This window comes from Dromiciops gliroides, chromosome 4, assembly GCF_019393635.1.
Source record: "Dromiciops gliroides isolate mDroGli1 chromosome 4, mDroGli1.pri, whole genome shotgun sequence".
NCBI classification, from domain to species: domain Eukaryota; kingdom Metazoa; phylum Chordata; class Mammalia; order Microbiotheria; family Microbiotheriidae; genus Dromiciops; species Dromiciops gliroides.
Window position 1 is genome coordinate 20,050,699 of NC_057864.1, and position 11,844 is coordinate 20,062,542.

The 11,844-nt window shown below is 50.6% G+C and overlaps 1 protein-coding gene across 1 annotated transcript; it reads left to right on the plus strand.

Moving 5' to 3' along the window:
* The first annotated feature begins 2,312 nt into the window (after nt 1-2,312).
* JUN (Jun proto-oncogene, AP-1 transcription factor subunit) lies at nt 2,313-4,838 on the plus strand. Its single transcript, XM_043963186.1, has one exon. It carries the CDS (start codon nt 3,393-3,395, stop codon nt 4,440-4,442), a length of 1,050 nt encoding a protein of 349 aa, XP_043819121.1. The 5' UTR covers nt 2,313-3,392; the 3' UTR covers nt 4,443-4,838.
* Nucleotides 4,839-11,844: the final 7,006 nt, after the last annotated feature.

An 11,844-nucleotide genomic window follows, 5' to 3' on the forward strand; every position in this document is an offset into this window, starting at 1 on the left:
ATTAGCTAATATCTGTAACAGTGCTTCGCAAACCTTAAAGTCCTAGCCATTAATATTATTAACTCGATTTTACATGGTAACTTATTTGATTCCCACAACTCAGTGAGTTGGGCTCTCTTAAATACATAGGTGTTGATATATGTGTGTATGTAAGTATGTACACGGATATATTTATATATATATATATACACATATACACATGTGCACATGTGCACATATGCGTGTATATCTACGTGTGTGTACACACACAGGGAACAGAGAAAGAGCCTGACGTAGCAGATAGCGAGTGCTGGGCCACGAATCCGGAAAAACCTGGATTCAAATCCCACCCGCTGACTCCAGACCTGCGACCTCTCGCAGCCTCGGGCAGTCCGAAATGGGTTTCGATCTCCCTAGGTGGGTGGGCGTTACGGAATTCCCAGGGTTTAAGTCACCTCGGCTCGGGGAAAGCTGACCTTGAATTGAGTAAGGAGCTCTCTATATACCAACCCAGGGCTTGGAATTCGAAGGCCAGAGTTCACCCGGCATTGGAATCCAGCCTGGGGGTTAGAATCTATCAGCCGAGGTGGGAGCCCTGCCAGGCTCGGCCACTAACTTGACCTCGGACGAGCCGCTGCCCCCTCTCTCTCTCTCGGAGTCTCCATTTCCAAAGCTGTAAAGTGTGACAGATCTTATTGTTTTTTCAGCTGCAGGGGATCTCAGAGGATCTCCCTCCCTCTTTTTACTAATGGGACCAGTGAGATTAAGTGAAATGGTTACCATATTCCTTTCATTGATTGATACTATGTTGTTGTTGATATTAATAAATGTTACTTAATGGCACTACCAATGAACTCATTTCTATAGATCTCTAAGGTTTGCAAACCACTGTACGAGTTAACTCGGCGGATCCCCCAAAACGACCGTGTGCTGTGAGGTGGGTGGGTGCTCTTTATTCTCCCCCTTTTTATAGGTTGCCTAAAGTCACACAGCCCTCAGGCAGCTGAGTAGGAATCTAAAGTTGGTTGGGGACTCAAAGGCCGTCTAGTTCCCTGCCCCCTATTACCCCCTCCCCCTTTTCTGATTACAACATCTCAGAAAGGTTAAGGAAACAAGCATTTTTTAAGCGCTTACAAGGTAAAAGACACGGTCCATAGTTTCAAAAGGCTTATATTCTAACGGGGGGGGGGGGAGGTGAAAGTTGTCTTGGACCCTTTTGTATTTTGTCTCCCCAGCGCCAAGCAGAGAACCTGGCATACAGTAGGCGCTTAATAAATGCACGTGTCCTTAAGTGAGCTTCTCCGGGGTTAGAGTAAAACCTCGATCCCAGGTCTTCCTCCTTCGCTTGTCAGCACCCTGGCCACTTCCCCGCCCCGCAGGGCCTTTAGTCCCTCCAGTGTAATGACCTGGGTTCAAATTCCCCTTTGGTGTGATGTCCCGGATTGCTTACTTAGCCTCAGAGTGAAGGGGACAAGGGATGCACTAGGTGTCCCTCCCGGATCCGGGGCGGGTCCGCCACCTCCTCCATCCCAGTTTCAGTTTGCCTATCTGCAAAATGGGCCTGGCAACCGCCCTCTCCGCAAAGCGGCACTCGGCTGATGCCACCAGGGCGCTCCGACCGTCAGTGCGCGGACACTCGCAGTCGCTCTCGCGCCCCAACTTCCCTGGGACCCAAGTTTGTTTGTATTCGCTGCGAGAGGCAGGGAGCAGATCTCGCGATAACTCATCCACCACCCCCCCACCACCCCCAGCCCCCCCCCCCAGGCTCCCCGCCTCTAGGGACCGAACCACCTTCAGGACAGTACCAACGGGTCCCCGGACGTGGGGGGGTAGGGAGCAAATGCAAGTCGCTGAAAACTTATGGCCAAACTCACTGGGGGAAGGCCCCCCCGGCTTCGCGTCCTCGGACGCAAAAAGAGAGTCGATAGTTCCTTGTCCCTCCGCCCTCCCGCCTGGTAACGGCCCTCCGACCCTCGGAGCGTTCCCGCCTTTCCTTCCCCCCACCCCCACCGAACCTAGAACTTGAGCCCGCCTCCGCCCGAGCCGCCAGACCGCCGTCACTAGACAGTCCAACCCCAAGACGTCAGCCCACAATGCACCGGGCGGGCCGGGGCGGGCCGGGGAGGGAGGGGGGAGCGCAGGGAGAAAGAAGGGCCCGACTGTAGGAGGGCAGCGGAGCATTACCTCATCCCGTGAGCCTCCGCGGGGCCCGGGAGAAGAATCTTCTAGGGTGGGGTCTCCATGGCGACGGGCGGGCCCACCCCCCTGAGAGCGACGCAGGCCAATGGGAAGGCGCGGGAGTGACATCATGGGCTATTTTTAGGGGGTGACTGGTAGCAGATAAGTGTTGAGCTCCGAGCTGGAGACGGGCTCAGAGTTGTACTGAGTGTAGCCGAGAGAGCCCAGCCGGAGCGGCGCGGGACTGGCAGAGAGCGATTGATTCAGGCAGGCAGGCAGCAGACAGGCAGGGGTCCCCGGCAGCCGCAGACAGCCCCCGACCCCACGCCCGTTCAGTCCGGCCCGTGCACTCCCGCCGGTGCAAGGCAGTGCAGTGCGCGGCGCCCCGAGACGTCCCGCCAGGACCGTCTCTCTTCTCTTTGCTGCTGCCCCAGGGCTCGAGCTCGGGGGGACCCAGGCTTTTACCCCGGCTCCCGGCGCCGCGCACAGGACAAGTCGGCCGAGGGGCAACTGCCCCACAGACTACTTTTCCCGGAGACACAAGTGGTTCTGGGAGCCTGCCGTGAACTTTTGGCGAAGCCCAGCGCTCGGAGAGCCGGGAAGCCGGGCCGGCGCCCCGATCCGGAGGCAGGCAAAGGAGAGCGAGGAAGGGGCTGCGGCAGCGGACCCTGACCCGAGCCGCGCTCGGGAGCGCAGCAGCCGCCCTCCGCTCGCTGCCAGCCCGGAGGAGGCGGGGGCCGGCGCCGACGCGGACTGAGATTTCGGGGGGCTCCGGCTGACCTCTCGCCCCCGCCGTCCTCTCCCCCCGGCCGGGCTCCCTCGCCCGCGCCCGGGAGAGCCGCTGTCACCCGCTTGGCCGGCCGCTCGCCGAGAGAGGGGGACGCATCCAGCCAGACGCACGGTCGCCGCCGCCTCTTTTCAAACGGGAGTCGAGGAGCGCGCGCGGGACAGGAGGTAGCGGAGAGAGCGCGCCTCGTGGCCGAGCCGGGAGGGGGGCCAGCTGGGCTCGCGACCCCCCGGCAGAGTCCGGGTTCTGAGCGCGCCCCTAAGCCCGCCTCTCCTTGCTGACGACCCCCTGGCAGAGTCGGGGTGCTGAGAGCGCTCCCCTGAGCCCGCCTCTATTCGCTAACTTTGCCAGTCGCGGCAGGCGGGCGGACGGGCACAGGCAGACAGCCGGACAGACAGACAGCCCGACGTCTACGCTCGGCCGGCTTGGAGGGGACCTGCTCTGTTCTATGACTACAAAGATGGAAACTACTTTCTACGACGATGCCCTCAACGCCTTCGTGCAGCCCGAGAGCGGCGGCTACGGCTACAGCCACGCCAAGGTGCTGAAGCAGAGTCTGACCCTGAACTTGGCTGACCCGGTGAGCAGCCTCAAACCCCACCTGCGCAACAAGAACCCCGAACTGCTGACCTCGCCCGACGTGGGGCTGCTCAAGCTCGCCTCCCCGGAGCTCGAGCGCCTCATCATCCAGTCCGGCAACGGGCTCATCACCACCACGCCCACGCCCACACAGTTCCTGTGCCCCAAGAACGTGACGGACGAGCAGGAGGGCTTTGCCGAGGGCTTCGTTCGCGCCCTGGCCGAACTGCATAACCAGAACACGCTCCCGGGCGTCCCCTCGGCGGCCGCCGCGCAGCCCGGGAACGCCTCGGTGGCCGCGGGCATGGTGGCTCCCCCCGTGGCCGCGCTAGCGGGAAGCGGCGGTGGCGCCGGGGGCTTCAGCGGCCTGCACAGCGAGCCCCCGGTCTACGCGAACTTGAGCAACTTCACCCCCAGCTCGGCGCTGGGCACCGCGCCCGCTTACAGCGGCGCCGCCGGGGGGACCGGGGCCGGCGGCAGCAGCCTGGGCTTCGCTCCTCAGCCCACGGCCCCGCAGCAGCAGGCGCAGCCGGCTAACCCACAGCCTCCCCTGGGCCCGCAGCTGCCGGGCGTGCAGCACCCCAGGCTGCAGGCGCTCAAGGAGGAGCCGCAGACGGTGCCCGAGATGCCCGGCGAGACCCCGCCGCTGTCGCCTATAGACATGGAGTCCCAGGAGCGCATCAAGGCCGAGAGGAAGCGAATGAGGAACCGCATCGCAGCGTCCAAGTGCCGGAAAAGGAAACTCGAGCGCATCGCCCGGCTGGAGGAAAAGGTGAAGACTTTGAAAGCCCAGAACTCGGAGCTGGCTTCCACGGCCAACATGCTCAGGGAACAGGTGGCCCAGCTGAAGCAGAAAGTCATGAACCACGTGAACAGCGGCTGCCAGCTCATGTTAACGCAACAGTTGCAAACGTTTTGAGCAGCCCTGGGGGGACGAGAGACGGACTAGGTTGGACTGACGCGTTGGTTGCATTTGGGAGACAGAGACGCGCACGGTAAAAGTGTCCCAGAGACGATAGATCAAGCTGATCCGTGTTGAGCCCCGGACTGGCCCCCCCCCTCCCCGCCACCCACGCACACGTGTGGGGGCCCGACTGGCCAAGCCTTGGGCCTTGAGCTAGTCTGGAGTGGCCAAGCCCACCCCCGACAGTACCACTTGGCAAAAGGGATGGCCCCACCCCCACCCTCACTGCCGGACCTAGAGGGCAGAACCTGTTAGCCCCATGTTTAACATTGACCAAGAACTGCATGGACCTCTAACATTCAATGATCATTCAGTATTAAAAGGTTTAAAAAAGGAAAAAAAGAAAAAAAACTTCAATAGAGACTGTAGTTTGCTTCTGTAGTACTCTAAAAAAAAAAACTGGGGGGAGGCGGGAGGGAGATTTCTTAAGAGAAAAAAGGGGGGGGTGGAAGGGTAAAGAATACCATGGACTCCACTTGCCTGCCTTTCAGTTAACTGTGTATGTATATATATTTTTTTTATTTTATGAAAGCTGATTAATGTCAATAAACAGCTTCATGCCTTTGTAAGTTATTTTATGTTTTGTCTTGTTCCGTTTGGGCCCTACCAAGCATTGTTTGTAAATAAGAGATTTGGAACACTCTGGGTATATTTACCCTTTGTAATAAAGTATATAATTTTTTTATTCTTTTTGTTTCTGACAATGCCAGAAAGGATCTATTATTTAAGAAGATACAATAAAATGTTAAACTATTCTACCCCCACCCCACCTTTTATGCATTGTACAGTTTTAGTAGTCCAGGGGTGGGGGTGGGGCAGAGTCTGGGTTTTAAGGTTTGAGGGCTTCCTTAAATTTCCCTCTTTGAAAAAAGTGCTACCTGCTTTGAGGAAGTGGGGACCAAGCAGCCAGTCCATTACTGTGGAAAGTCATGTGCCTGAGGAGTATAGTGGTACCAAAGTGTTTTCTCTTTATTCCTTTCCTCCCCCAAGAATCCCCACATGATTGTTTATGAAATTGACAGCTCCGAGCTTTCAAGGATGCAGCCTTGAAGTGGAGGATTGTATCCAAAGCCATGTGCTGTTACAGCTCCTAATGTGATTGGCTCTTGGACAAAAACTGCTCCTCTCCAAACCGGTCCTAGACCGGGAAGGTAGGGGATTTACTCCAACAGGCGTCTCCTTTCTGTTGAATAATCCCCAGGTAAAAAAGATGATCTTTGCTTATGAATATTTATGACAATGCTGTTGTCACAATAAAATCATTCACTAACCCTTTAGAGACTGTGACTTCCTTTTCCCTTTGATTTTTTTTTCATTCAAACTGCTAATTGAATAACTAACTTCTAGAATCAGAAGAGTTTTAAGGGAGGGACTTAGGGCAGTCACCTAGCCAACTCTTACCTGAAGCTGAGAGGTAAAGTAACTGGTATTTTCTATATCCGTTTATGATGTACAGGAAAACTGCCTCAGGAGGGCCTTCTCAGGAAGATAGTTGTCAATATTGCCTGCATTTTCCAAGGAAAACTGACAGGGCTGGGGTCACAGCTTAAGGTCCTCAGAGCTAGAATGCCTGCTAACTCTTAGCTAGGTTAGCCTCCTCCCAAGGTAATGTTAAGCAAATAGCTCACCTGACCTTGTTATAAGAAATTTTAAAGCAACATTTTCAAAGATATCTTAGCAGTTCCTCTAATTGGCCAAAGAGGAGAAAATAAGTGTATGTTTTGATGGGTTTTTGCCTGAAACAAGCACCCATTACATCTGGTGGGAAATCAGCTTGCTGTGCTGGTATATGAGAGGTTTCCATGTTTGAAATTTCTCAATTAGCTGTTATTTATTGAAGGATTAAATTCATAAGATAATCATATGAATGCCATGGAAAGATCAGCTGGAGAATCCTAACATGATTGGGATGGAAATTGAAACAGCTTTGGGGGTTAAACAAACTCAAATTTTGTCTACTGAGAGAGAAAGAGATGATAGAGCTGGTCCTAATAAGGCAGAGCCCTTTAAGGTTGGCAAAGTGTTCTATGGGCATCATTTTTTTTAAATGAAGTATCGCCATTTTATAGATAAATAAACTGAGGCTCAGATAGGGTCACAAAGCTACTGTGAGGCAAGAAATGCATCAAAAAACTCAGAGAAAGGGGGCTCGACATACTTTTTTCCCAAGACCCACTTGGATTATCTCAAACAGTCAAAGTGACAGATGTGGAACCAGGAAATATTTTATAAACTACTTTTGACATATACGGTGGCACTTTGTTTACATGAGTTGATTAGATCCTCGAGATAAACCTCGTGAAGTAGTTTGGGAGGTGCGTAGTGAGTGAACGGGTTATCATTCCCATTTTACAGATAAGAAAAACCAGCTCTGATGGGGAGAGAGGCTGGCTTGTGGTCACATGACTAAGAAGTGGCCAAGCCAAGTTTCCAACCTACATTGTCTGGCTCTGACTCTGGGACCTTTTCCATTATAGATAGATCAACGTTTCTGTATCAATTTAAAGCAAACAAAGTATCCTTCCCTATATAACAGCCCCTTTAAGGTGGCCAAGTGCAGGCAATACTATCTGATTTTTGCTGATAGTAAAACAGGAAGGAGAAGGGGGCTGATTTGCTGCCTGTTACATACACATCTTGTAAACAGGAGGAGGCTGGGTGTTTGTTAATCCAAAAGTATTGGGTTAGAGGTCTAAGAGTTAGAAGGGACCTTATTGGCTGTCTAATGCCTGATCCATTTCATGTTACAAATGAGGAACCTGGTGCCTGAGCAGGTTAATTGAGTTTCTGAAGGTCCCACAAGTCAATCAACAAGCATTTATTAAGTAATGACCATTCCTCAGACACTGGGCTAAGCCTGGAGATGCCAAGATAGGCAATAAACATAAACCCTGCCCTCAAGTATCTCCTACTCCAAAGGGAGAATTGATATACAGTCTAAAGGAGGAAAATTTGAACCCATGCCTCCTGACTTCAAAGACAAGTTTTCTTCTAGGACACCAGGCTGCTCCTCTCTTTGTCTAAATCTTCACAGCTGTGGTTCCCAATCCAAACAGGCCCATGGTGGTTTCTCTAATGGTCGGAGATGCAGACAGTACATGTGCTATCAGATGCACTGCATTGTAATAACATTCCCCAAACAAAGGGTTACTGGGAGACTGCCGGTGGCTGCCAACAGTAAATTTGCCCATGTCAGCAACCCGGAAGGTAAGTTGATTTTGACCATATGTAGGAATAGTCAGGCAAGGGACAAATACTACTGTGGTGGGGTGGGGCTTTGTGGATACCAAACAAGAGTCGACTAGAAAAATAAACAAGCTGGGCAATTAATTACCTGCAAAGGTAGACGAAACCCCAGACAAAACTGTGTAATGCTGAAAGGTCACACCACTCCCCATTCTGCTCTAAACTCCTGGTTAAAAAAAAAAAGTGTTCTGAAACTCAGCCTTCCAGTCCCGGTGCTTGACTGTTTCAGGCCCTGGAATGCCTCCTTTACATGGCTGACATTCTTTCATAAAAGCCAACAGGAATGAAGAGTGAATACCTGGAATGGAGAAATAAGCGCATAGGGTGGAGGGGGAAGGGAATTCCAGGACACGAATCTGAAGGGCACCCTTACCACTAAGTTCTCTGCACTCACTAGAAGCCTAACTTTCTGAAGAGGCACTCCATCAGGGGTAGAAGAATTGGAATGAGTTCGTCTGTAGGTCTGGTAATCATTAATAACTCAAGAGTTTGGGCTTAGTGAAAGGCAGCCAGGTGTGGTAGAAAGAGCCCTATTTAATTCTGGGTCACCTTGGACCATTTAGTTCACCTCTCAGCCTCAGTTTCCTTATCTGGAAGGAAAGGCAGCTGTGTAGAGCCTGGAATCTGGAACACCTTTGTTCAAATCTTGTCTCAGATAACTTACCATCTGTGTGACCCTGCCTAAGTCTTTTAACCTTCACCATCCTTAGTTTCTTCAACTGAGAAATGGGGAAAATAATAGCATCCGTTTCCCAGAGTGAGACAATATTTGTGAAGTGCCCGTAAGATAGTAGGTACTTAATAAACATTTATTTCCTTCCTTCCTCCCTCCCTCCCTTTCTTCCTCCCTCCCTCCCTCCCTCCCTCCCTCCCTTCCTTCTTTCCTTCCTCCCTCCCTCCCTCCCTCCCTTCCTTCCTTCCTTCCTTCCTCCCTTCCTTCCTTCCTTCCTTCCTTCCTTCCTATAGAAAGGGAATAATAATGCTTGTACTACCTACCATACAAGGTTGTTATGGAAGTCATAAGATAACAGCACCAGAGGTAGAAACTACCTTAGAACTCATTTATTCCAGCAGTTCTCTATATGTGTTCCACAAAACTTTTTCAGGAAATTGTCCATGACATCAAAACTCTTTTTAGAATAATACCCAAAGCTTCTCATTTCTAATTTGGGAAATAGCTACAGATATAGCCTGTATAAACAAAACTTCTTGGGATGAGCTAAATAATTTTTAAGTATCAAGGGGTCCTGACACCAAAGAGCTTGAGAACTGCTGATCTTGTTCAACTTCCTCATCTCACGAATGAGGAAAACAGGGCACCCAAAGTGGCTGTGCCCAAGGTCACACCAGCTGTATTTGTTCTTGCTTCTCAGGGCTCTCCCTTCTCCATTCCATCCTCAATGAGGCTGCCAAAGGGGTTTTCCTGAATTGCAACCTGCCTGTCACACTCCTACTCAGTCAGCTCCAGTAGCTCCACATTCGTATCAAATACAACTTCTCCATATTGTTTTTAAACCCCTTCCCAACTTTGCCCCAGCCTGCCTTTCTATCCTTACTATACATTCTCCCCCTTCCCAGACTCTGTGATAAAGACAAAGTGGCCTTCTGGGTGTTCTGAAGCAAGACCCTCCTCCCATGCCAGGCCAGTCTCCATGCCTGCAATTCACTCCCTCTTCACCTCTGCTTCTTAGTATGAAGGTTTTCCTGTCCCTCCCCAGCTCCTAGTGATACCTATTCCCTACCTCCTAGCTTCATGTATCCTCATTGATTTCCATAAGCAGACATGATGAGCTGCACACACACAAGCAGACATATATATCTGCCTTTCTTTAACAAAGCCCCCTTGGGGCAGCTAGATGGCGCAGTGGATAGAGCACCGGCCCTGGAGTCAGGAGTACCTGAGTTCAAATCCGGCCTCAGACACTTAATACTTAACTAGCTGTGTGACCCTGGGCAAGTCACTTAACCCCAATTGCCTCACTAAAAAAAAAAAAATAATAATGTAACAAAGCCCCCTCAGTGGTATTCCCACTTAATGATCATTCTTCTCTCTTCCCCTCTTCCAACCTCCCAGTTTCTTCTACCCAGACATTTGTATGGGGCAACTAGGTGGTACAGTGGTTAGAGCACTGGCCCTGAAGTTGGGAGGACCTGAATTCAAATGTGACCTCAGACACTTACTAGCTGTGTGACCCTGGGCAAGTTACAACCCCAATTGCTTTAAAAATCCAGGACCACCTCCAGTCTTCCAGATTTATATCTTGCCAGTGGACCCAGATGGCTCTGGAGGAAAGAGTGAGTCTGGTGACCTTGCACAGCCCTCCCTCAAATCCAATTCACTGCAAGTCATGGCATCACCCTGTTGTCATGGTCCTCTTCAAGAATGAAGGAAGAGCATCTAGGTGGTGCAGTGGATAGACCCTAGATTCAGGAGGACCTGAGTTCAAATCCGGCTTCAGACATTTAATACTTAACTAGCTGTGTGACCCTGGGTAAGTCACTTAATCCAAATTGCCTCCCCCCCCCCCCAAAAGAATGAAGGACAAACAATAACAACAACAACCAAAAGATACCCCTTTTGTTCTTCCACTGCTTGCCCTCTTTCCCCATGCAGTTCACAAAAGGGCTTGGAGACCACTCTGAAAAGTCGAATCGGACAAGTCAGCAGTTTCCACAGGCTTGTTCCAAGGGCTTCCAAGGGAAGGATAAAACTGTTAGCTCAAGGATACTTTTTTCAGCTGGCCATGCCATCCCCTAGGCTCTCACACAAATGGGCAATTGTATGAAGCAGAAATAGGCTGACCAAAGCCTTAAGTCTGAAGGGTGAGGCTGGGATGAGATAGCATGGGCATCGTTAGACATGGGGCAAAAATCATTCCAGATGTTGCTTTCCTTTATGAGGAGAGAGAGAGAGAGAAAGAAATAAAAGCCTGCTAGTAATGACATAGAGAACCATTGCTCTGTAAAAACTGAACATATCTCAGGTGACCAAAAGCTTGTAGCCAACATGCGCTCAGGAGCTAACAAACAAGGATCTGGTGAACATCTGTGTTCCCACCAGTGTCTAATCCCTTGTGACGGCACTGATGGGCAAATGAGCCGGAGGAGCTGCCTCTCTGTGTTGCCTAATCTCTTCAGTGGGCACCAGGTTGGAATGAGGAACTGACCAGGTCTATGAACATGTCCAGATGAATGTCAGTACCCTTCAGCCACTCCTATAAATCCTGGAAAACAGTAAGTGTTTCATAAATGTGTGCTGATCATTGAGCATCAGCTGAAGGTTGCTTTGAATCAAGCAGCTAGAATGATAGAATCTAAACTACATGATGTTTTCCTGTGTATTCCCAGGGCCTGATACCTCATGGTTGCTTAATAAATGCCTGCTGATTGATGAATTCATTCTAAAACACAGGCTGAAAATTATGGAGTAGGGAAATAGAATGATCAAATGTAAGCTTTTTGAGGGCAGAGGAGATGTTGTGTTTGTCTATGTGTCACCAATGCCTGGCATACAGGCATTGATAACTGATGATTGATTGGGCAGTCTGTTCTGGCTCATGAGCTGGAAGCTGTTGACATCAAATAGCATGGTACTATAGAAAAAGCTTGGGACTTTGCTGTGTGACCTCTAGGAATTCAATAGACATTTCTGGTCATCTATTGCCCTTCTGTATACCCAGGACAAGGACCTCTTCTCCTGACTTCCCTGGCAGGGTTTTCATCAGGACTGAAAGAGTTAACATATGTGAAAATGGACAGTGACAGAGATTCAAAGTCTGTTTGGACTTAAAGGCAGCAATGATGCCATCCGGAAGATCTGGGTTCAAGTCCTTACTCCAAGGCATGGACTCAATGGGCATGCCACTAAATTTTACACTTAGGTAAATCTTCAAGAATTGAAGTTATAGGTGAGTGGGTAGTATGCACCAGTGGAGAAAGATTCCACACTGGAAGTCCTTGCCATCAACCAATCTAGGATAATACTTCAGACCTCCTCTTCCCTGTTTCTCCAGTGCCCTGGCCCTGGGGAGAGAGGGGTAAGCCTTTTCTCCAAACCCAAACCCACCACCAAGTATGGGAGACATCCGGATTATAAACCCTTTGGATAATC